The 27,842-nt window shown below is 40.1% G+C and overlaps 1 protein-coding gene across 4 annotated transcripts in view; it reads left to right on the plus strand.

The window, feature by feature from the left end:
- The window catches only part of LOC127653876 (receptor-type tyrosine-protein phosphatase F-like), a 440,914-nt gene that overhangs the window by 216,242 nt on the left and 196,830 nt on the right, over positions 1–27,842 (plus strand). For all 4 annotated transcript variants that reach the window (XM_052140683.1, XM_052140684.1, XM_052140685.1 and 1 more), the window contains exon 5: positions 20,237–20,425. In XM_052140683.1, the coding sequence (XP_051996643.1) occupies positions 20,237–20,425 (189 nt within the window). The remainder of the gene's footprint in view (positions 1–20,236; positions 20,426–27,842) is intronic.

Genomic DNA, 27,842 nt, shown 5'->3' on the forward strand with positions numbered 1-27,842 from the left:
AGTTTGGGCCTTGCAGTCAATTGGACCAAGAGCTCACTACAGCCCAGTCAGGCAATTTCCTTCCTTGGAATAGAACTAGACTCAGTGGCAATGACGGCTCGCTTATCTACACAGCGCGGCGCCGTGTGCAGCGACTAGCCGCGTCATTTCAGATGAACAGCCTCACACCTCTGAAGAAATTTCAGAGAGTGCTAGGCTACATGGCCTCAGCCGCAGCAGTACTTCAGCTGGGTTTACTGCACATGCGCCGCTTCAGCATTGGCTAAACACCCGCGCGTCTCGCCGGGCTTGGGCCACAGGCCGCCAGCCCATCAAGGTGACTCAGACCTGTATTTCAGCTCTGCAGCCCTGGACAGTGGCCGAATGGTATCAGCGGGGAGTGACAATGGGAGCTGTATCTCGCCGAAAAGTCATCTCGACAGACGCGTCCAACACGGGTTGGGGCGCGGTCTGCGAGGGCTCTCCGGTTTTCGGCCTATGGTCAGTTCAGGAAAAGCTCCTTCACATAAATTGTCTGGAAATGATAGCGGCCGCGTACGCGCTCGTGCGCTTTCTCCCGGTCATTCAGGGTCACCACGTCCTGGTCCGTTCGGACAACAGATCTGTGGTATCCTACCTAAACCGTCAGGGCGGTGTCAGATCCAGGAACCTCTTCCATCTGACGAAACGCATACTGAGTTGGTCCCAGTGCCACCTGCGCTCGCTGAGGGCGACGCACGTGCCAGGCCACCTGAACGACGGCCCGGACAGACTGTCCAGAGACAATATTCCCCCAGGGGAATGGTCCCTGCACGCTCAAACAGTCCAGACGTTATGGCACCTATTCGGCAGAGCGGAGATAGACCTCTTTGCGTCCAAAGAGAACTCTCACTGCCCAATATTTTTCTCGAAGCGAGGACGCGCTGGCCCAGGACTGGCCCAGACGCCCGCTTTACGCCTTCCCTCCCGTCTCGCTATTGCCACAGGTTATGCAGAGGATCAGGGAAACGCGTCACTCGGTGCTCCTCATAGCCCCACGTTGGGAGAATCAGACATGGTTCCCGGAGCTTACGCAGCTGTCACTGACAGCGCCGTGGCCCATCCCAGTGAGAGCAGATTTCCTCTCTCAAGCTCGCGGCACAATCTGGCATCCCCACCCAGAGCGCTGGGCGCTGCATGCGTGGGTGATCAACGACTACCCGTCGCTCTGCCAGAAGGAGTAATAAACACCATCATACATGCTAGAGCCCCTTCCACGAGAAGACTCTATGCGTCAAAATGGTCTGTGTTCTCAAAATGGTGCACCAACCGAGACCTGGACCCGCGGACATGTGGGGTGTCGTCGCTGCTCGTAATTCTACAAGAGCTGCTGGATAAGGGCAGATCCCCATCCACACTCAAAGTGTATGCGGCGGCCGTTGCGGCGTTCGCTGAACCCCTGCACGGCCAGTCATGGGGTAAAAACGAGCTGGTCATCCGCTTCCTCAGGGGAGCTAGAAGGATGAACCCCCCATCAGTGCAGGCAAAACTACTAGCGGTTTAATACGCTACAGCTCCCTGGTGAGCTGCACTGATGGGACACATTCCACACAGACCGGCACCGCCGCTCTGTCGTTCCCTTCCCACTATGTGCTTATGTATTACACAATCAATGACCCGCATTCTTGCCGGCCAAATATTATTTCCCCACTCATAAGGGCTCCCCCGGGTCCCCCCTTAATTCCCTGGGGCTCATACAGTGGATGCTTGGCACGCACGGCGTTGACAATGGGTTCCCGTAGCGTAAGCTAGCTTACGCAATACGAGAGAACCTCTCGTAAGAGAACGTATCGGTTACCTAACGTAACCTCGGTTCTCTCTAGATGAGGGAACGAGTATTGCGTAGACGGCCGTGCTTCGCGCCACGGCGACTTTTCGCTTCAGTCAATGAAAACCAGGGTTCCAGCCTACTGAACTACGCTTATATGCACTCTAGTCACGCCCATTTTGGCGGGCTTTGTTGCAGTGAGCGCGCAGACGCCTCTCATTGGATGCGAGTTCGCCCAAGCTCGTCTATAGGCTGCAGCAGTTGCCGCAGAGCAACCTATGAGCTCGCTAGCCAGCCCGCTCAAGGTCTGCAGCTGCCGCACTGCGTTGACAATGGATACAAAAATTAAGGATAATTTTTTGGCTTCAATATCTCAGAAAAGATGAATCTTTCCCGTAGCGTAAGCTAGTTTACGCAATACTCGTTCCCTCATCTAGAGAGAACCGAGGTTACGTTACGTAATCGATACGTTTTTTTGACAAATTTCAAAAGAGGAACAACCACATAATAGGCATCCATTCATGAATCAGACTATACTGGTTCCGCTGTATGTTTGTTTTAGCATGCAGTCAGTTAATCTGAGACAATAATAAAATCCTGTTTTTATTTTGTGTGTTTGTTTTGTTTTGTTTTTTTATTGGCCTTGTTTTATTTAGCTAATTCAGACTACAAACTCACTACTCAGTTAAAATATTTTTTATTTTGCCAGTTCAGGAATCACTAGTTCCTCAAGTTCAGCATGTCTCCACAGCACACAGTGGTAGTTCATTACAGACAGGTCTGAGAACTCTCTCCATTTAATATATTCCAGCTCGGTTCTCGTCCTGAATTCCTTCTTACTCTTATCACTTCTGTTTCCTTTCCTCTCCTCATCCCCATGCAATCTATTTTTATCTGCCAGGAATATGATTTTATTAAGAGCATTCAATTTCCCCAAGGGAGAACATGACTGCTCCTTCATTAAAGAGGAGATGAGAGGCCATGCAAGGAAATGTCAGCTGAACGATGGGATGAAGAGAGGTGTGTTCTGTTGTTTTGGTCCCTCTCGTTTTTCCTCCCAGGTAGAGAGGAGTTCATGTAGTGTTAATTAAAACAGCAGTAGCTGGAGGATGTGCTCTCTGCCCGGTTGTGGCCCGGTGAGGATCAGGCCCATGATGAGGTGTGGATGTCCTGCCTGAGAAGCTCTGGTTAAGGATGATAGCAAAATTATTTAACCAGGGGCATGAGGTTTCCTCCTTCCTGCATCAACTCTTTAATATTGCTCTTGTTCAGGGACTAGGTGTTCAAGTCTGTAATAACTTTGAAGGCTTGACATGCAGTTTTCATCTTCACTTGGATAAGGTATGAGCAATATTTTATTTATGGTTATACAGGGTTCAAAGTAAAGCTATAAGCCATAAGTTGCCATGTGTTAGTGATTTTACCATGGTTAAGTCGTAATCTTAACAATGACCTTTGCCTAAAACAGGGGTGAGGAACCCTGCTCCTGGAGGGCCACTGTCCTGCAGAGTTTAGCTCCAATCCTAATCAATCAAACCTGAAGACACTTATCATGGTCTTGATTACTTGAAAAATGTAAGGACAGGAGTGTTTGATTAGGGTTGGAGCTAAAGTCTGCAGGACAGTGGCCCTCCAGCAGCAGGGTTCCCCACCCCTGGCCTAAAACCTCCTTGCCTGTGGTAAAATCACTGTAACACATAGCAGTATATTAGTCAATTATGTGACTGTTACAAAAATGTGAAAAATATGTCCACTGGTGCTAAAAGCAACAAATATTTCCCCCAAACACAAGGTTTTTAAGGTTGATGCTCGATCATCAAAACTGACCTCCCTCCTACCCTAAACCACGTAATTTTGTGGTGCTTCTATGACACTTTTGACTCACGCGTCAACTCAAGTGCTCTTCAGGACTTGTACCCCGGGCCTTTACATCACAAGTGCAATGCTAGCAGTTAAACTACTGCACAATTTGAGCTTGTATGTAGTTGCTAAGGCAAATGATTAAATATGCACTATAGAAAAAGTGTTAAGATGGAACAGGGTGAAAAGTAAGTGTTTAAGATCTGATAATCTGCCGTTTTCCTGCCATAAGTGAATAAAGATTGTGGCTTCTCATATTCATTACACCAGGAAACTGCTGTGATGTGTAGTGAGCCACATGAAAACTTTTGCAAAACATTTTGTAAGAGGAATGAGATTCCATGAGACCAGGTTAGATTAAAAAAAAAAAACACCGAAGTTATATATTGTCGCTGTGCAATGAAAAACACTTATCTACACTTTTGAAATTTTTACCTTAGACCAATGAAAAGATTTTTTATTCAGGCTTTAATGTTTAATCTGTTTATAAAGTAGCTCCAATAGCCAAGAGAAGTGTCCATCAAAACTGTGTATGTCCCACCCTTATGTTTTGAAGAGCATCACATAATTTACCTTAGCTGTCCGGCTGAAGAGATTGCTTACATTGCTCTCGCTCTGTGATTTCCCTGACAACCAAAGCCATTAATGCCCACACAATGTGAGGTGGCTTTAAAAAGTAGACCATACCAGCCATATACGAATTCTAGATTTCCATCTTAATGAAACCGTGAGTGAAAGCTAATTCTGAAGCAAAATGTGTGTTGGAACTGGAAAACACATCTCGAAACCAATCTGTCCACTCAACAACCAAGCTAGAAACCTTGTTCTTAAAACCGAACAGAGTTCTGGGAACACAAACAGTTAGACTCAAATAACTGAACATGCACCTGTGACGAGGAATGAGAATCTATACGCAGAGCAGAATTCAAATAAAACAAGAAATGCGCAGAATTCAAATAAACAAGAAATGCGCAGAATTCAAATAAACAAGAAATGCGCAGAATTCAAATAAACAAGAAATGCGCAGAATTCAAATAAACAAGAAATGCGCAGAATTCAAATAAACAAGAAATGCGCAGAATTCAAATAAACAAGAAAAGCGCAGAATTCAAATAAACAAGAAAAGCTCAGGGAACCTACCATAGAGCATAACCAAACATGCAAGAACTGACAATGGAAACAGGGAAACCAATGGCTTAAATACACAAGGGAATAAACAAGGGAATGATGAACACCTGGGGAAACAATCAGGGAAAGAGAAATAATCAGGGAGACCCAATCAAGGAGTAAAACTACAAAGGACTACAAAACTAACATGAAACAGGAACTAAACAAGAATTTCAACATAAAAGTACAAAAAACAAAAGACAACAGGGAATATGTGACAGCGCCATTGGAACCCATGATAAGAAAACCGTGTATGTCCACGTTCGCTAACAAAAATGTTAGAATTCTGTTTATGGTGCTAAAAGTGACTAATTATGTTGTTGGTTTTTTTCGATTCATTAAAAAAAAATTCCATGCTCATGAAAAATATATTTTTTGGAGATACATGCTTTTCAGGAGACCGCTTTTATGTTTTCTGATTAACAGTATTTATTGATTAACAATTTATTCAATTAACAAAGAAAAGAAAAACATATATTCACAGAATCAACATTTAACTCCCACCATAACCCATCCCCCTCCCAATACCCAACCCCACCCTGACCCTCAACAAACATTCCTGTGGTCACACACACAGTATAAACACACACACACACAAACCATTATATATATATATATATATATATATATATATATATATATATATATATATATATATGACATTCTCAACTGAAGGAGAAACGTGAATCAAAATTAAATTAAACCCGACTACGCCATCCTGGGGGAGAGCCAGGGAAATACTCCCAATAAAGGGCACACAGGTAAGTTGTACCAATTGAAGGCAAAGAAATAATCAAAAGGGAGACGTGAGTATCAATACAAAAATATATATTTTATTGCCACTTCAGCATTACTAAAAAAAAACATACAATTATAGGTTGTTTCTCCCTTGAAGCACAATAAATATTTAAAAAAACAACTAACAATTCTCCAGGGCCAGACTTAGCAGGAGCAAGGCAGGCCAACCGACTCGGGAGATCATCCAAATCTACCAAATCGTCAAACACCACACACACCATAGACTTGTGTCAGCACACTTAACACACTTGTGAAGCACACCACTGAATCAAGACTGCTAGCCTCCCCTGCTCCCCACAAAGACCTCACTGGCTCCTGGAGAAAAGAGAAACACAAATTAGACCAGGATTACACAGAAATAACAATATGCACCACATCAAGTATAAAGTGACAGTGTGGGAAATACTAACCTGAAATAACAGGTTTGAGGCAGAGACATGCACCAATTTAACAAACCGCCTCTCACACTATATGTGATCACAAAACAAATTTACTCAACCTAAAAAAAAAAAAAAACAATAGCCACAAGATAACTTGACACTATAGCAACAATTAAAGAAAACAAAAAAAAAGAAAAAAGACACAGCACAAAGGGGAAACAAACGACACAAACAGGAGCTGATATGTAGCACAGCGAACGCGAGGCTCATAACCGGACAGCCCAAGCGAGCCGCAAAGCATAACAGCAAAATAATTGCCTGTGAGCAAGCAGCAAAAACAAATGCCCATAAGCAAGCAGCAGAATCAAATGCCCGTAAGCAAACACAGCAGAAACAAAATGCCCGTAAGCAAAACAGCACAAACAAAATGCCCGTAAGCAAAAGAAAAGACAAAATGCCCGTAAGAAAAACAGCAGAAACAAAATGCCCGTAAGCAAACACAGCAGAAACAAAATGCCTGTAAGCAAAACAGCAGCAGCGTCACATATAGCGTCTTCGGCTAGAGATTTGTTTTAGGATTAGATGTTCAACTCCCTACGCTTACCTTATCAAAAAGACAGAGTTAAATTACATCTACCGAGCCCCCGATGTTAAAAAGGGAGAGGCATAAACAATTTGGTTGAGCAACCACCAGATGCAAAGTTGTATGATTGTTCACAAACAGACCTGCGGCTCAGTGTACAGACCATCATTCACCCACATGCTAAGGCTGCTGTTACTGTGAACATGATACAATAAATACCTCCACAATATGCAATCTAGAGATTTAAGAAATACCAGACATACCTGAAAGTGTACAATACGTACACCACCAGCTCCGCTCTAATCAAAACGATACATCAGCATTTTTAGACTCGAGACGTTCACAACACCTCAACATACCAGAAAGGAAATTAAACGGAAATGCCAGGAAGTGAGAAACCCAGACTCACCAGGACACGTATACAACCATCTATATATATATATATATATATATATATATATATATATATATATATATATCATACACATTTAAACCTATATTTCTCTCTCTCCACTGCCCCTCCCCGAGAGCCCTCCAAGAACATCAAATAGCTGCCCCATTACCCATCAAATCCAAGTTCCCTAGCCTTCTGCATAACACTTCCTCGAAAGCCACCACCCTCCCCATCTTAGTGCACCACTTTTGAAATGAGGCCACTCCACCCAACTTCTGTCCCCTTAAAATAATCTGCCAATAATAACACTGGTTAGGACCAAATTGTTTAGGTGTATATCCCCTATACTGATGACGGCCCCATTGTCTAAAAAACAGAGTCTGGGGAAAAATGAAATTTGAGTGCCCAATACCATATCAAACGCCTTTTCGCAATCAAGAAATATGGCAGAGTCCAGAGTCTGATCATTCATAACTGACACATTTTATCAGAAGAGCGACGGCCCCGGATAAACCCCACCTGTTCTATATGTATAAGAGATGTCATAACTTTACTTAATCGGTTAGCCAAAATATTGTACAACATTTTAACGTCTAGCTGGATCAGGGAAATTGGATTGTAGTCTGTGTACTTTTTAAGAATCAGACTGATCCGTTCTTGCATCGTGGTTGGTGGAAGCTTTCCATTGTTTAATGATTTCTTATAAACTTCTTGCAAAATTTCAGCCAATTCTGAAGCATTAGATCTAAAACCTCAGTGGCAAAGCCATCTGACCCTGAAGCCTTGCCTGTAGGGAAGGCCTTAATTACCTCGCCAAGCTCCTCCAAGTTTATTTCAGAATCAAGATAATTTTTTTGCTCAGCCGTCAGTTTAGGAAGATCTACCGGTTCTACAAAGTTTCTAATGCCTTCACCAGTAGACGAAGATGTGGAACTATAGGGATCAAGATTCTAAATAATTATTTAAAAGCATTATTAATATAAATGGCTGAGGTAAATATTTCACCACCAGCAGATTTCACTGAGGGAATGGTAGAAAAGACTCTCTCTGTTTTATATATCTAACCAGAGGTTATCCTGCTTTGTCCCGACTCAAAGTATGACTGGATTTTTTGTTGAATGAAGTATACTGTATGATTCAGCCCCTAAGAACTGCCTTAAGTGCCTCCCAAGCCATGCCCACAGAGGATACTGAGGACCAGTTGGTCTCCATATAAACATTGATTTCAGCCTTTAACATTTGTTGGAATTCAGTATTTTGCAAAAGGGATACATTAAAGCACCAACTATATGATTTCCTTTTCTCCATATATGGCAACACCTCTAAACACACCAGGGTGTGATCTGAGACTAAAATGTTTCAAATTGAGCAATCAACAACAGATGAAATGAGGGACCCATCTAAGATATATATATATATATATATATATATATATATATATATATATATATATATATATATATATATATATATTTATATAAACTCTATTCAAGAGTAAATCTTATGGACTGAAGAAAACAAATGTATAGTCCATACCAGATGGGTTCAAAAGTCTCCAAATATCTCTAAAACCAAGTTTTTTTACTCGTCCTGTGTAGCGTCAATGTTGCTCTAGGGGTCTTACACACTTTTGCCTCACTATGATGAAAGACTGAGTCCATCAAAAGATTAATGTCTCCTCCCAATGTTATATCATTATGGGTGCCAGTGGCTTGCAAAATCCCTTCAAGATCTATAAAAAAGCCCTGATCATCAACGTTAGGTGCATAAATATTAGCCAAAATAAGACTTTGCCCCTGAATTTCTGCTAAAACAAAAGTGACTCTTCCTAATTTATCTTTAATCTGTTTGTGACATGTAAATGATTTCTTATCAGTTCTCCCCTGCTCTCACTTGTGTCAGCACTAAAGAAAACATGTGCACCCCATATCTTCCCAAATTGTTCAGCTTCCTGTGGGGAAAGATGCATTTCTTGAAGAAACACTATATCATATTTCTTATGTTTAAGAAGAGAAATAACTCCTCCTTTTTATGGGGTGTCCCAACCCATTCACATTCCACACGGAGGGAGACAATCCACTCATTTTAACATTTTGTATATATGATAAAAAATGTATTGTGTGTTGAAAAACTAAATTAGAAAGGCCACTGTGTCACTGTGCCACAGCCACATTCCAACATTAGTGCAACAATAAAACCCCAAACTTCCCAAACAAACAGAAAAATGAAAAACGTTCGCATTAACCCCACGCACGACAGCGCCAGATGGCCTCCATCCTCTAAACTCAAACAGTCCATGTACTTCCCGCAGCAACTTTGCCACCGGATTGCTCAAGTCCAGTGAAACTCCAGCCAATAGGAGGCATAAGCACACAGAGCATGCAGATTCATCCACAAACTGTCCTGAAGGAGTGTTACTCCACAAAACAAACTTCAGCCACTAGGCGGAACCAGCACAAAAATAAAAAAAGGCACTCAGTTTCCTCGACAGTCAAGTGAATGTTGAGTGAGTCAATCCACACAGCTGCAATGTGAGTACCACAAAATAACTTACTAAACTGAGTTTAAGAGCATGTGAATGTTTTGCGGCCATCTTTAGCATCAGTTCTCAATTTGGTCGGGAACATCAGTGCAAAAGTGACCTTCCATTGATGTAAGAGTTTCTTGCATTCCTTGAATCGATCACGTTTCTCTCTGGTCAAATTCGCAAAGTCTGGGGGCCTTGCGTAACACAAGATCTTTATTGGATGATCTCAGAAATTTGCGCATAATTGATCTCCTTCAACGGATCTCTGTGTCGGATCCCTGTGAGCTCGCTCGATTTCAGGCTTATGGCCTGTTATGTCAAGCAGATTAAGAAAGAGCCTGTCCAGGAATTTCACCATATCCTGACCCTTTTCGGCTTCAGAAATTCCAATGATTCAGAAGTTATTCAGCTGGCTAAGGTTCTCCATGTCCTCCAACTTCTCCCAGACAACCTCTAAACCCCACCGAGATTAAACCACATTATAGCGACCACAAGGAGGTTACCCCATTTTACTCTAGTCTCCCTAGCAACCAGGCCAATTTTGTTGCTTAGGAGACCTGGCAGGAGTCCCTCAGCACTCCCTGGATTCATACCCTTGACTCCAGGGGTGGAAGATTTTGAATTCTTTGACATATTGTCCTCCTAGAACAGTTATGGAGCAGAGTGTATCGAATCCAACCAGTTTATGTCATTAATTTTGTTAAAAACTAGCAAAGTGTGCAGAGCTCACAATTCACACGTCTAAACCTTGCGTCATCTGACATTAACTCTCTATAGTCATTTATTTTAAATAATTGCTGTAAACAGTTATTCTGCCTAACTGTAGGCTGTTGCCACTCAACATGGCAACTTGCCGCATTAATATAGAATGTACTGTCACAGATGTGCATTTAATAGCATTTTACAATGGCTTTAAATATAATTCATCCAATCAGAATTCAGAGCCGGAACTATCATTTTAAAATTTACTTTTTACCACACTTGCCAGTGGTAGGTAAATTAAGAGAATTTTAAAAGCCATAAGCATTTCTTACAGCCACAAAACTGTATTTTGCATTATTTTATGTTTAAAAAAAACAAAAACATATTCATCACTATAATTATGCAGTACAGCACTGGTAATTTTGTCACTTGCACCATCATATACAAAATGAGGTTGTCTCAGCACCTGCCACAAAAAGAGTCAGATTATCACTCTTACAATTGGACTTAAACTATGTAATGTGTCAGTTCCTTATAATGTTACTGGACAGCTGGCATATATCTGCAGCATTAAAGACAATTTTTGCTTGTATTAGGCACTTAAGGAGATCTAACTTTTAATTTTTATGTGTAGCAGTAAAAAGTGCTTAAGAATAAATCAGCCATCCTTGTGAATGCTTTGACAACCAGTGTTGTCCACAGCACCAGCATTGTTTCATGTCTAAGGTATTCACTCGCAGCTGTAAATGATCTCCGAGGCCACTTGTCAATCCAGAGCTCAAGAGAGAGTTTACAAGTGTGATTGTGAGAAGGGATGGATGTCAAAAAATACTCTGGTCTCCAAGGTGCCTCATTGCTTTAAAAAGTAATAGCTCACCCCTCCTCCAACGAGGCACCATTCGTGTTCATAACAAACTTTGTGGGATAAATTAGGCATTGTTAGTCTTACATTTATGGTCAGCAACAAAGATACTTGTATTGGCAAACAGCACTACAAAATACAGAAATGTCATGCCCCATAGTGATGTAAATTTGTAGCACAAAAAATGTTTGACCAAATGTTCTAAAACTAAAAAAATCAAGATCTGAACCCGGCATTTGAATGTGCATTTCAAACGAGAGTTTGACTTTAATAAATGGCATAAACTCCACAAGAAAAGGCATAAATTGTCATTCTCTCAAGAGACTTTTCAAATCCAACTCTTAAATTTTTTTAAAACCCTTTGTTGTATTTCACAGCTGAAGAAAACATCTCTAGAAATAGACAAAAAGCAAAAGAATAGAAGAAAACCCCTGAAACCCAATAACCCTTATTTGTTCTCCAATAAAATTACGACAGCTAACAGTCACATTGACATCAGGAATGCATTTTTGACGAGCTCAAGGCAATGACGCCAAAATTCATGATACTGCAGATTTTCCCACAGTAATTTAACACCAAGGTATTTAATTAAAAGTATGCAAGTTGATGAAAACAGGATTCTACAGTAATGGCTAGCCTCAGACAAATTAGTCTGGGGGAATTACGTGACCCCAGCGCTGCCACGATTATTCTGTGGAATTTGCAAATTTGGAAATTACTCTCTCCACCCTGAATGCTGTAAAGGCAGCAAAACTGACAACCTGTGAATCGGACAGAATTAGCCATGGAGATTGACGCTTTCTCGACATGCCTACCCTGTTTCGCTCGAACCGTCAACCCATCTCTGCCCGCTCATGGAAACTTATTAACACGGCAACTCCGGGGAAAATAAATCAGTGGGTGCAGGTGCAACCTGGCATGGAGACAAATAAAATGAAAGACAACATTCTGTCTGTTTGTTTCCATCCCTGTCTCACCTGATAACTTCTGCACCTCAGGGACATTATCAAACACATAGACTGAACACATTACACTCTGTAAAACAGATGATGAACAGTATGTCAGTGAATATTCCTTTTGTCAAGTGCAAATACATGAACAGTAAACCAGGTTCTTTCTTAAGGGCTAAACTGTCATTTAGGGATTGCAAATGGATATATTTCTGACTTGAAGGGTGAGGGTCAAAATCCCTTGTCTCTTCAGATATATCAATACATATATATATATATATATATATATATATATATATATATATATATATATATATATATATCCTTTTATATCAATATCTATCTGTATTCTGTTGCTTAACTTCTTTAATAAAGTGATGAATTAACAATATGCATGATCACATAATCAATTCTATTTTCTTATGCATAACTGAAATATACTTTGAATCATATGGGTGTTGAATGCTAACTACTCTCTTTTAGGAACATTCCAGAGAATTTCTCTCTGTCCTGCCCGTAGGCTGAAGGTCTTTTGGGGATAAGCTTATCTGTGAGGCTCCAGTCTCTTCGGGGGCAGGGAGAATGCGATAAACATAGGTTCCAGATGTATTCTGTGTTTGATTGTTACCTTTCCATGACTAATTATATGGTTTAAAGTCCTATGTAATAATACCTGAATAGTAGAAGTGTTATTTTCTCTTATTATTTCTTTAGGGAAGAAATGTATGTTATTTCTACCCCTCTCCTCTGCCCGAGGAGTGAATATTTTATCTCTCTGTTTTGGTTTAAATGGCCTGATAACGTGGTGCTCTGGCTCTCTTGTGCCCAGTGTAGGACTGTCGTTCGTCAGTGTTTTGTGTGTGCGTTTGACTTTCTACCCAGGTTTTGAACCCAGGGATGCACACAAGGCCGACTCGAAGATGCCCCGCGACCATCTGCGAGGTCACTTCAGATGTAAATCTCGGGCTCGGACGACAAGTGCACTGATTAATGTTGATAGGCCGCATAGCTGTCTATTTGTTGTGACTTTATGGTCTTTTAGCCAATCAGGAGTAAAATAATGGAATGTACGTCCTTGCAAATGGTATAATTGATGTAAGATTTTGTGTAAGGTACGAGTTGGCTTTCGATCTCCTCGTGAGACTTTGCCGCTGGCTCTACCAATTTCACTTCAGACTATACTTCAGTAAATTTTTGATTCTTTAATTGAACTTCTCGACTCCTGGTCTTCTTTCTCCATATCTGGTCCGGGTCAAAACTGTTATACCCCTAACAGACTCTTTACTCTGATTGGAATAAGCCACTTTCGTTATGCATATAAACTCACACCTGTAACCGCACATCTTATATTAATGTGGCAAGTTGTTACAGTGCTTGGCAACCGCAAACAGCCTATGGTTAGGCTTAACTATCTTACTCGCCATAAAATTGTTTATTCCGATTTTTAATATTAATAAATGTAATTTGTTAAGGATGAATCACAATTTACTGAATGGCAAGTCATTACCTGGCTCATTTCCTACTTGAAATGAACTGAGAATTGTTAACCAAGCAAGAACACTTAATGTTTGTGTATTAAATCAATGTAATTACTGACTGATTGTACATATGACAACATTCATAGTCATTTAACTTTTGTTTGTAAAGAAATATTCTGGGTTCAAAACAAGTTAAGCTTAATCAACAGCATTTGTGCCCCCTTACTGATTAAAAAATAGAAAACACATAGGTTACAAAAATAGTGAATTGGGCTGGTCCATACATATTCAAATACACAAAGTATAGCCCCATGGCATAAACATTATTTGTGTTAACATCATTTAGTGTCATAAAATCACTTACTAACATTTCTGTTTAAAGTTATGTATACCGGATATATTCCAATATTGGGATTACGGAGTTTTGTTGTCTTGACATATACGTTGTAATATTGGCTATACTGTACAGTAGGGCTGCAACAGTACATGTATATGTGCCAAACCAAATGGATACAGGGCCTTTAGTATGGTACAGTCACAGGAATGATTACATATCTTAGCATGCGTGAAACCAATATTAAAACAACATATAATGGAGTACACAAACAGCGTAGAACTAAAATGAAAAAAGATTGCGTCGCAACATGGGACCGCACGGAAAAAAAACACTTAACAGATCAAAGTGCCAGACGGTACACTAAAAATAAGATAAATGTGAATTATACTAGCTAGCTTGCTATTTTCCCAACTGTGATGAAACTAAACAAAATATAAATATGTCGGACTTATATAAATGTGTGCCGGTGTCCTAATAAAAATTTAATCATGTCCTGGTTTCAGCTAGAAGGCTCACTGATTTTTTTTCCTTCATAAATTTAAATATCCTCAAATATTGGATTACAAATAATAAATATTGTCCTTCTCGCTATTGTCTCTGGTACTATTTACAAGTAGAGAAGCAATTTCATTGCGTTGCAAGTTGATTTGTCTATACTTTCATTTTAGTGTTCTGCAAATCCGCTGAAATGTATCTGGTTACCATGGAAATGAAGTCATGCATTTGACACTCACGCTTTTTGTCATCCTGTCATTCAACGCAAGTTAGAAATGCCTAAATAAAAATGTGTTTTCAAAAATGAGCTGAAGGAAGCCTAACCATTTCGTTGCATAACATGTGAAAATGTGATCGAGGATATTCATTTTCCCATGAGCACTGAGGTAAATCAGACAATGTCTCATTCAGACAGCTACACTGCACTTTTTACATTTTAAATGTTGAGATGTGGGGATTGTATTTTGAATGTTAGGTTACAAACAGTGGCGATACTGCCAGCAGTGCGGGCAGGGCAAGCACACTGGCGCCCGTAGTCTAAGGGGGCCTGTGATGACCGGGCCCTACTTTAAAATATTAAACTACCTACACAGTTTTATGGTCTAATCTGTCTATAACTTCATCATCATACAATACACATTCTAATAAATGGAACTGCTTTGTCTTTATAGCTGGACTGGAATGGAGCGTCAGCCCTGAGCTTTAATGGCTACTGCTGCATTTTTTTTCTCCTCAGTCACAAATTGATTTCTCCCTCCCGGAGAAACCAGCCTGATCTCACAGTGAAATCGGAAAGAGTAGACCGAATTTTCTTTCGTCAAAATTGGTATACAATGATTGAAATTCGAAATCACTGCCCCCTGTGGCCAAAGCGGTAAGTGTTGTAGGGCATATGGGCACATGTGAGCTCCATTTATGTCCAGGAGAGTTTACCAAAAGCTAGTAGTGAAGCAAGTTGTTTTGAGCTTTACAGGACGTTATACAATGAAGAGAAAAACATATATTAAAAAATTGTATCCCCCAACCCAAAACCAAACCTTACCTTAACCATTAGCGGAGTAAAAAATAATGTTAGAGGGAAAAGTGAAACCTCCAAAACATGCTCATCATTGATTATTCAAACGTGGTTACTGTCTGGCTTTGAACCCAAGTCTCCCACGCAGCTGATGTAATGCACTGCCAATCACACCAGGTGGAAAGGTGAAACTATCGAAAAAATCATGCTGACTTCACATATGATCATGTTGGAGAAACCATCATCTCTACATCTCATTATGTGAGTAAAGTGATGCCAAGTATCAATGATGCCGTGTCACGGTCAAAGACATAATATATTTAATGATAGTACAACGCAAAGAGTGTTGTGCTGAGAAAGAGCATGAAGCAACAGTGATACTATCATTGGGTATCTCCAGCATGAAAATAAATCTGATCAAGCAAATTATGTCTATTATGTCAGGTAAACTTGAAGTGTCAAATTCATTTTTCACTATAAATCTTGACAGCAGTCTCCTTGGTGATCATGAGTTCAAGCTTGATTACACTTCCTATAGCGCCATCTACCGCATTGTGCATGGGTTAAGCACTAGGAAGTTTAATCAAGCTTGAAATCATGATCATGGCTAGAGACTGCAATGGCAAGATGTACAGTGAAAAATTAGTTATGGTCTGCTCTTACCCAAAACCAATTGGATAGCTTCAGAAGACATTGATTAAACCACTTGTATGCTTGTATGGATTATTTTTATGATTTTTTGCATCGGGTGGTTCTTTGCCTCCCCATCATGAATTAAAATTGTTTAACGCACACCTAGCCATGGATTTTCCCTTATGTATTATACTATGAACAGAATGACAGTATAGGTGTAGTAAATATTTACTAAGCAGAACATTTTATCCAAAGCCACTTACACTACACTTCCTATACAGTACAGGGACGATCCTCCTGGAGCACGTTGCCTTGCTCAAGGGCACAACGATAATGCATCATGGATTGCTCCTGGTGGGAATCGGCCCAGCAATCTTGTGTTTAACAGCCCTGCCAAGAGTAAGATTTTATTGCTCACAGGTTGCTCTTTCATTACAGAGACTTGCTTCTCAGCAAAAGTCTCCATTTAATCGCATTGCTATGCAGAACAATAGAAAACAATACTATCCCTCTGAAACCCTCCTTTCCCTGTGGCTGTGACCTGGAAAGTAGGATTCCTTCAAAACCTCAAGGTGTATCTCACATCTACTTCTAGTTGATCAATTGTTCAACTACTTCGGCTCATTTGGGGATATTCTCTCATGGCAGAGCTCAGGCTAAGCTCTTCATGAAGGCTTTCCCAACTTCTCCTGCTTTTGTTTTGCAGAGAAATTCTCCAGATTAGTGTAGCAATAAAACCGTACTGTGAGAAAGTTAAACTTTAGTGCTGCAGTGATACCATAATTTAACTGCAGAGGAGTATCGTTATATTATTGTGTTTGCAAAGGAAAACCCATAAACGAATTTTAAATATTTCACCGTCAAAATGGAATGTTGCTTCATGGTTTGTTTAAAAATAATCATATTGTAATTATGATTTAAACAGTCTGATATGATAAACATTGAACATTGTATATTACTGCTGCTCAGATTTTAAATCTAAATGATAAACAGCATTAGATAGAGCAGCTCAAATGTTGAACATGGCTGGCAAAAATTACAGCACTGATAATGATACCTTTTTTGTCCAAATTAAGTATGGTTTGCCTACACTCAACTGCCTGAAGAAACGTTGTTCACACTTGTCCTCTTTAAAAGAACCAAATTAAGACCAGTGTTAGTCTCAAGACAAAAAAGACACTTCATTAAGATGATGAATAATTTTTATTTCAACATAATGAGCCTCATTCATGAAACACGAGCAGAACAAAGTTTTGTGTGAATCATTCATAAAGCCAGACTGACATACATTTTCATTAAAGTTTTCATATTTTAAATACGTTAATAGGTTTGAACAAAAATTAAATAGTGCTTAAAGACAGACTTCCATGACTATGTTTTGGTTGAAGTAAAATTAAATAAGTAATGAAAAAAATATATATAATTAAATTAGTGAAATTAACCTTAAAAATAACATAAATAATAAAAAAACAACAACAACAAAAAGTTTTATTTAGAAACGTTTCTTTGCTGCTTGCATTTATTTTTCAAAGTATAATTTTTTCCAGTAGATCTTGTCATGTGGTGAAAGGTTCATGGACAGACTCAGTTTTCGATTGATTTTCTCACAAAAAATAATGCCCTCTAACATGGCTGGCTGTAAAATTTTTTACTAATTTACTTGAGAAGTTTCAAATCAAATCAAATCAAATCAAATCACTTTATTGTCCCACTACCATGTACACAAATGCAACAGTAGGTGAAATTCTAGTGTGTAGGTCCGAGCAACATAGCAGTTATGACAGTGACGAGACATATACCAATTACAGTAAACAACATACTTACACAACACAATTTACATATCAGATGTACACATACTTACACAACACAATAATGATATACAATGTACAGTAAATAATACACACAATATAGAATACACAATATACAATACAATAAGTAAAGAGTATACATATATATATATATATATATATATATAAAGTAGTTGTATTGAGGAGAATATGTTGACAGTCCAGTGTGAGATTATAGATTAATAAAGTGCAGTGCAAATTATTGATCGTGAGAGATCAATTGTTCAACAGTCTGACTGCTTGGGGGAAGAAGCTGTCATGTAGTCGGCTGGTGCGGGTCCTGATGCTGCGATACCGCCTGCCTGATTGTAGAAGTGAGAACAGACCATGACTCGGGTGGCTGGAGTCTCTGATGATCCTCCGAGTCTCTGGAGTCTCTGATGATCCTCCGAGCTTTTTTCACAGAAGTTTCTCCAGTGACGCTGGCGATGGTAGACTTCCGAACTGATTATTTTTCTACACTAAAGCTTCATGCATACAAGTTTTATTGACCTCTTGGACTTATACATTCACAGAAGAACCTCTGAAGACAGCAAAAGCATGCAATGACTGTAAGCTCGTCACTTTCTTTGTTTGCTAAATCAAATGTTATGATGTGAATGCACTCCATAAAAAAAAAATAATAATTTTATTACTGTTTGCATATATATGTTAAATCTTTCTAATCTAATTTACCAGCTAGTCTGAAACCTTCCTTATGTGGCATTTTCATGGGCATGGATTATGATAATTGAGAATGAACATGCTCACACACTCTATTTATGGATGTTTGGAATTCATTAACATACACAAGTTTTACTAACAGATCTGGGGAATACGAGGCATTCGTGAATACGGCGGAAAGTTTTCGGGAAGTTCCATTTTAGGTGTAAATTACTCCAAATTGTTTCATATATTTATGAAATTTTCATGATTGAGGCCTAATATTGAAAAAAAATATGATGAGAAAAAAAGAATACTGCAAGATATTAACAATGGACTGACAATGTTTTTAGAAGATGAAAAATATAAGAACTGATACAATAAATTCAAAATGTTATGATGGGTAACATCTTTCAGTGTTTCTGTAAAAACCCACACCATGCATTGTCCTAAACTGTTTAACACATGGAAAATTAAAGCATGACAATGTCTCTAAAGCATGAATAATTCACAATAGATTAAGGTCCAAAAAGTTGCATATACAGTATGTCAGTATACAGTACTCATTATATGTGTCACGGAAAGTGTCAGGAATGAGTAACCAATTGCAGGAATGAAGCAAAATAAAGACTTTATTACATGAAACAATACAAACAGGGAAAACAAACTCTCACAATGGTTAAAAACTGAAAAGAAAAACAATAACAAACTTTTAAACTGAAAGATAAGCTCTAGTGTATTGGAAAGGCTCAATTAGTATTATGTAGAAAAGTTTGGAACTTTCATTCCTTTTGTGTTTCCTTCAACTGCTGATCTTAATAAAGTCGATTTGCATTACCCACTGGTTGCAGCGAGAGCCTGGTGGATGTCCAAACCTCATTTCCCATTTCAAACATAAATACAAATACTCACTGCACATTGAGGGAAGGTCACATTCGCAGACTTCCCTATCACAAACATACTGTGCTGTGCTCATTTTCCTCATTAATAAATTACACAATCAAACTATATAAAATACAGTTTTAAAAAGGGTCCAGTGTTTCCTGAAGGTGCATTCTGATTCATTAACTAAAAAATGTATAAGTGGTCAAGAAAGCATCATTTCCACCAGAGAATTCTACAAAACACATTACAGAAATATGAGATGTGCAGGAAATTACTCTGTGGTGGGAATTTCTGAGACTTTGATAAAAAGTTAAAAAAATGACTAATCTTCTGCGATGCTTGTACTGTACATACACTGTTGGACATGCTAAAAGTGTCTGAAGTAACACCTATACTGAACATGCCGAAGAATTTATTCGTAGTTCAAATCGGAGAACCTCAAATCAGAGAAATACAAGAAATGCATTTTAGTTCTACTGGTTCTTAATTTAGTAATCCTTACATTTGACTTCCTGTACTCTCCTGTAACTGCAGGTCATGCAGAGCCAGCCATTTAGAGGTGTTGCTGTAGCCAGGAGGAAATCACCCCCCTCATCCTCATACATCCATGACCAGAAACACCATGGGTGGATTAGTCATGCCTCGGCCCGCTCGTATTTACATTAGCAGTGGATTTCACACTGCGTGCTCTACTCCACCTCTGTGTTTTACAGTCACGAATGTTCAGCTGTTTGAGTATGGCAGCCTTGGGTGGTCCAGCATACAAGCATTTGTTAGAGCTGGGGTTTAGAAAAAACAACAGAAAATGCATTGATTTTTGTGTGATTTAATCATCTGCGATGTCGTGCGTGTGTATGCGCGCAGAATCATCATGCTTTATTCTTGTGTTTTCCAGAGGACCAGATCCCTCATGGTTTCCCGACCATAGACATGGGCCCACAGCTGAAGGTGGTGGAACGAACACGCACAGCCACAATGCTTTGTGCTGCCAGTGGTAACCCCGACCCAGAGATCTCCTGGTTCAAAGACTTCCTGCCTGTCGATATTAACAGCAGCAATGGAAGAATCAAGCAACTCCGCTCAGGTAAAGAAGCTGTAAACACACAACATCCAAGAATGACTATGCTTTAAGAATAACATTTTAAAGGGCCTGCTCACTTTTTGCAAAGATGATAATTGCAAACATTGAAAGAGGGGGTACATCCAGGAAGTGTTTTTTCAACGTCAAATAAAGACAATAGAGCACAACATTGAATGTTCTCTTTTTAAGTGCCATTGGTTCCAGAAATATTTGTCCTAGTCATTTTTTCCTTAGGCATTAAACAAGACAAATGTATAAGACTGTGTTCTTAACTACTTTTATGAGGAAAAGAATTGCTCATCCCATGAAGAATGATGTAAAATTGTGACCGACATAATGTCATCTCTGATGATGAAGAATCAGTCAGAAACTTTTACTATACTATTGACCAAGGCCACATCCACACTAATAAATTTTAGTTTGAAAGCACAAATTTTGCTTTGTTTTATGACAAAACGATAGCATTAGAAAAACGATAGCATTAGAAAAATGTAAATGGAGATTTCAGATGAAAATGAATTAGTGTGGCCATTACTTAAGTAATTTATATTAAGTATAAAATACTATGTATTTGAAGTTTATTGTAAAATATTAAACTTTATAGTACAGTACTAAGTAATACATTGTTTGAGAGTGCAGAGAGACAAATTTACATAATTCGCAACAGCTTATGGGAGTGGGCAGTTGCTGCTGAGCTCTTGTGTTGCAGTTTACAGGATGTTTAAATCACTTTTCGCTTCTACAGAAACAATTATCTACACTTAACAACCTCAGAGCTCATGGTAGGTCTGTCTCGAATGGTTTCGTTGTTATAGCTAACAATTTGTTTGTCTAAGGAGAAAATGGATAGTTTTATTTTTACTTCCGTAGCACTGCTATTTCTCTCTTTAGCGGCTTAACATATGCCATGTAGCTGTTGACATCAGCTGCTAGAGAGGAACACTACACCGCTGCATATTACCTAATAACATTTCCAATTGTTTATTGTCCCAACGCTTGACAACCCAAGTGCCCTAAAGAAGAATGAAATGACGCACAAAGTGTATAGAATTACAGAAAACGTCCAACGCACATGGCTTGTAGATGACAGGAAAGAGAGCAAGTGACAGTTTTATTTCCAAATGGGTGTCCACTTTCATTTCATATCTCAAATTAAGCAAACAAAATATGAAGACAGAATGGCTCACAGTTATTATTCATAACCCTCAAGTTAGGATACACAAACATTATTAACAGGACAGCACAGTGATTTGTTTTGATTAGATTCGTCTGCCCTTGTCAACAAACATTTCCAGCATTATTCGTCAAACAGTTTCGTATTCGTCTGATAATTCCCACATGGTCAATCCATCTCGTACCAGACAATTGCATAATTTATTTGTTCTGATATAGTCCATTATTTGATCTTGAGATTAGCTTTCCTCTTCACCCATTAGCCTGAAGGCATTTTTTCATTAACAAGTGCTAATGAAACAATTTTTAAATTCATGACCTTTACCAAAACTTCTTCGAACAAATAGGAAAAACACTCATAATTCAATACCTGCTACTTCAAAGTGAAGCCTTAATCTCTCTGAAACATGTTATTGTGTACAAATAATTACCATCAGCCCTGCCAAACTGTGCAATTCTGCTCTGGACATCAATCAACAGTCTGTTCACAATGCATGCTGAGTGATAAGCAACCAGGGATGAGAAAACTACAGGAAGAATCTGAGAGATGGGAGAGAGAGAGGATTAGTATAGAGTGCAATCCTGCTCTACTCAAGTGTAAACACTCACAGGTAAACCAGGTACAAGACTATATGTCTGTCAGTAGTCAAGACTGTGGTCAGGGGAGCGAGCCACTGGCCCTCTGCAACCTAACATGATGTCTAGATTCTATTCTGAGTCAAGTCACACGTTATTTAAAGATGGCTATTGGTAACTGGAAGTTATTATTGGAGCTTGTTTAGGCAATGTCTGTATATTATTGCTCATTTGAACAAACACATTTCCATAAGGTGCAAGTGTACGCTTTTTATGGTCTTTTATGATTGTTGCTTGTCAGATTATACAATTGTGAAATCGCAGTGAAATCTTGGGTAAAAGCCATCGCTAACTGTATTTTAAACATTGTAGCCAAGACGTTGGTCACAATCATCCAGATTGACAGTGTTAACTGGGTGTTTTACATCATCAGGCCATCATAGGAGCAGTCACCAATGACTGCGGTACAAGATTTGTGACACCGCTAGAACTTCGCCTGAGGCTAAGATTCTTCACAAAGGCAATTAATCTGCCATTGGTGAGCATGTCACTAAGTGATCGAAAACAGTAGATTTTTTCTTACAAGCAGAGAAATCTTATGATCACTGACATTTTCTTGGATGGCAAAATAGTGGGCAAAATCATACAGTGTGAAACCAGCTTTATGTATTAATCTTTGGCGATTAACTCTTCCTACACCATTTGTGCTGTGAACATGACTGATAGCTCAAATCATGCTGCTTGTTGAGGAATTGATCTAAGTGATCAGGTTGACGATTTTTTGCCTGGTGAGCGATAAAATGATAACAAAATACCATAGACTTAAATTTAAGGAAGGACCTGAGCCATATTTGGAGACAGGAATAATATAAAGACTCGAAGGTGGGTCTTTTTATCTTAGACTAGTAAACAACCTCCCAGAATACACTAACAACCACCTAGCAATCACTTAGAATGCCCTAGAATGTCTTGGTAACCAACCACAATACCCAAACATCATGGTGGCAAGCACCACTTACATTTTGTTTAGATTTTTTTTCCCCGACTTACAGAATTGTTTTCATAAGTATCCATACATAGATGCCTCATTAGCAGCTGTTGGCATGTCTGCCGTATTGAAAAGGTCAAGAGCTGTCACTCAACAACAAAAAATTTATTGACCGATGCAGTCTGCTATAGTCTGCAGTCATTTCCAGCCAATTTTCACAAGATCTAATTTGCACTAAAAATCTGAAAATATTGTAGATGATATAAAAATTCAATAGATGTAAACAGAATATTGGTAAAACACTGTTATGAATAATACTGATCATCAGATGATTTAAGATATAAATCGTGGGACTAGTGATCAAACGCACAACGGGATGGATAGGTCATAACCATTGTCACAAACGCTGGTGAAGGCGTCTCCTCAACCGGCCACCGGAGATCGGTTTCACCCGAGTACTGACTGTGAGACTACATTTCCCATAAACCCACATGGTTGATTACACTCCAGCTGACTCTCATTATTATCACCCTACTTAAACCGTGTTTACATGTTCATTCACTGCAAAGTCTTGTTTTGCTCCGGCTGCATTTCTGAGCGTTTACCTATAGTATTACTGATTATCTGGGTTTTGACCCTTGCCTGATTACTCCTTTCACGTCTGTCTGCCGCCTGCCTTTTCTGAGTTTACGCCTGCTTCTCTACTATTGATCATTGCTGCCTGCCCTGATTATTTGCCTGTCTGACTACGATTAAGCCTACCTGTGATATTCCTGTTTGCCTGCCATTGACCCACGCCTGTATTTACACTGTCTACTCTAAATAAACACTGATGGATCCCAACCAACCTGAGTCCGCATTACAGAAGACTTCGCCACTTACCGATCCAGCGATCTTCTCACGGGTGACGGAGGAACTCTTCGCTCAAGCAAACCAGCTGGCTTCGCATCAACACCAGCTCAGTCAACTCACTTCACTGATGGAGTAAGCCATGAGGTCCCTAAAAGGTCTGCACCAGCCCGCACCTGAGCCCGTGCCCGCAGCGCCTCAACCCAGCCAGATGACCACCGCTCTGTCTCACTACAGTGCAGCCGCCAGCCCTCGTCTAGCCTTTCCTGAGAAGTTTGACGGTACTCCCTCTAAATATAAAGGTTTTGTGATGCAATGTTCGATCTTCCTAAACCAACAACCTGCTTACTACCCCTCTGACGAGAGTAAAATCCTCTTCGTGTGCTCCTTGCTCACGAGAAGAGCACTGGAATGGGCTACCGCTGTTTGGACCAATCAGGGTTTACACCGAGTTACATTCGACGCCTTCATTCAGCATTTATCCGAGGTGTTCGATCATCCTGAATGTGGTAAGAGCGCCGGTGAACATTTGCTCACACTCTGACAAGGAAACCGGTGTAGGGTTTCTTGGTTCAGGTTTGGGAAATGTACAATTAATATTAATGATTTTAATCAATGATTAATCATACGGTTTGAACTAGATAACAATACATTCTAAATTGCCCCAAAACAGGGGTTATATAGCCCAAAAGTCTGCTTCAGATATATATATAGATAATTAAACACAACGAATTATAATTAATTAGGAATATACATCATATGCAGACAGGCTGTATTAATTTTCAGAACACCTTAATGGAATTAACCCATACCGCAACCAACCAGTTCGTCCAGCAAACCACTTTGCTCGATACTCTTGATCAGTTCTCCAGAAGGTTTATTCTTAGTATAAGCTTACTTAATCAAAGCACGTTAACTTACTTTGATAATATCAGCTCGTAGCTTTAGATCGCACATTAAAGAGGCTTTGCTTTATGACCAACAAACACAGACAATCAAGCGTATAATTGGGTTTAATACAAGGAACTAGGATATATCACAAACTTAACAAACGTAGAACACATTTAACAACAAACATTTAACATAGAACAAACAAAGTAAAACAGTAAGGAAAATAAAGAGATTACAGGGATAGCAAACTTGTTACAACAGTTAAACCTTAAGAGCCATCAAGGGAATTACACACTTTAACGCATTTGAATTTAGATGGAATAATACTTGCAAAATGGACCTTTGTGTCGCTGAACAAGACTTGCTGTGTGCATGAATGTCCTCGTTGCGTCCGTGAGCTGGAGGATTTCTGTTGGTGCTTCCGGAGCGTGGATCGCTCGCGGGAAGTTCAAAGCATCTTAGGAGTAACGGTTGAAACTGAGAGAGAGTCCTTTCACCCGGAGGATATCGGACTGCTCCAAAAACGTAGAGTGTTGAGCTTTGTCCGAAGACAAGGAAAAACTGAGATAAACGCCAAATAAAACAAAAGACATGTCTGACGAGAGTTTGAAGAGAAGTTGAAGAAAACTTGAAGAGGTTCAGAAGAGAAAAAGGAGTAAGAAACGCAAGAGAGCAAACGGATAAGAGAGACAAGAGAGAAGAGGACAAGAGAGCGATTCCACACCAGATCCTGACATTTAAGGTAGGGAGGTCACACCTCCTTTGGGAGAAATGACCCAATGAGGCTCCTCAGTTCTGGCGCGAGATGGTTCCCTTTGTCTTGTCAAGGCTCGACATTTGCCTAATTTACAACAGGGTCCGGATGTGGTTTGAATCACTCAAAAGATGGTAAAACATAGCAGAATACATTTTAATGTAACCTTATATATATATATTCAGCTAGGGCGAGTCGTAAGGTTTAATTTGATACCAAGAAACTTGTATTTGGTACACTTAAAAGTGAATATATACCCTTAGACGCTTTATATAAGCCCTCAGAGTTTAACTACACAACTAAACAATCTTAACTAGTTTGATATAACAGCAGAAATACCCAAGCATACGGGAATAAAACATATTTCCCCAAAAATAAGCCATTTCTGGGTTTTAAATGGTAGGAACGTGTGTGTATAGATTTTCAGTGTGTAGATGGCGATATCACGAGTGTCTCTGGAGAGGCTCTCTGGGTTGTAAAAACGTCAAGAAAGCATTCTAACTCCCAGACTCGCTGGCTCTACCTGGTGATTTAGATGGGGAGTCACAGTGTGTGGGGGTTTTAGGACCCTTCGCAAAAATGTGTGCATTGCATTCAGAATTAATGAGTTCATGATTTTCCGTTCATACTCTACACCGGACAGCGGCAGATTTTCCGTACTCTCGCCGTCTTTCCGTACTCTCGCCACGCAAACCGTCTGGGTAGAAGACACACTCAAACTCCTCTTCAGCCAGGGTCTGAACATTGAGGCCCAATCTGAGCTGGCCTGTCGCGATAAGGGCATCTCGCTGGACCAATTCATCACGCTGGCCATTCGCATAGATAATCTCATTCGTTCCAGACGCCCAGCTCCGTAGTCAAAACCCACTAGTTCGCTGTTTCAACACAGCGAGGAATCAGAGGCCATGCAAATCGGCCGAACGCACCTCTCTCAGGAGGAGCGGGATCGCCGCGTCTCTAATCATCTCTGCCTATACTGTGGTCAAGCGGGACACTTGAGAGCCAACTGCCCTACACGTCCTTCACAAGCACATCGTCATGGGGTGAGTCTGCTAATTTCCTCCACGTTATCCACTGCCTGTTTCGAAGTGCCCATAAGGCTCATGCACCTATCAACTGGTTTTAACATCAATGCTATGATAAACTCAGGAGCAGCAGGCAACTTCATTGATGAAGCTCTAATCGAACAGTACAAAATTCCTCTTATCCCCTGTAATCCTCCTTTGGCAGTGGCGGCATTAGATGGACGTCCCTTGGGATCCGGCCAAGTGCGTTACACCACCACCAACATTACTTTACAGGTTGGGGTGTTGCACATGGAGACAACTAAATTTTTTATTATTCACTCACCTCACAACCCGGTCATACTTGGCCTTCCATGGCTACAAGAGCACAATCCACAAATTTCCTGGCAGGATAATCAGATCATGCGATGGGGCACTGATTGCGCGAACAGATGTCTGAAAACCATCATTCCTACCACTGTAGGAGTTACCAAGATCTTGAAAGAGTCTGGCGAAACCCCATTAATTCCCTCCGAATATGCTGACTTAAGTGAAGCATTCAGTAAAACCAAAGCATCACAATTACCGCCCCATCGCTCCAGCGACTGTGCTATCGAACTTATAGCTGGCTCCTCGACACCACGAGGCAGAGTTTTTCCCCTGTCAGAACCTGAATCCCACGCCATGAACTCGGATATCAAGGAGGAGCTAGCTAAGGGTTTCATCCACCTGTCCCCCTCACCGGCAGCTGCCGGGTTCTTTTTTGTGGGCAAGAAAGATGGGTCCCACCATCCCTGTATTGACTATCACGGCCTGAATGACGTCACAGTCAAGTTTCGAAACCCACTACCCTTAGTTCCCGCAGCCCTGGAACAGTTGAGAGCAGCAAAAACTACACTAAGCTTGACCTGCGCTGCGCATACAATTTAATCCGCATTCGAAAGGGGGACGAATGGAAGACGGCCTTCTCCACCACTAGTGGGCTCTATGAGTACCTCGTGATGCCGTTCGGATTGTCCAATAGCCCCTCTGTGTTCCTGTCCTTTATTAATGACGTTTGCAGAGACATGCTGAAGCGGTGTCTTATAGTGTACATCGACGATATCCTAATCTACTCAAACTCACTTGAAGAACACATTACACAGGTCAGAGCAGTCCTGAAACGACTCGCCGAACATCAACTGT

Source organism: Xyrauchen texanus, chromosome 13 (assembly GCF_025860055.1).
Source record: "Xyrauchen texanus isolate HMW12.3.18 chromosome 13, RBS_HiC_50CHRs, whole genome shotgun sequence".
NCBI classification, from domain to species: Eukaryota; Metazoa; Chordata; class Actinopteri; order Cypriniformes; family Catostomidae; genus Xyrauchen; species Xyrauchen texanus.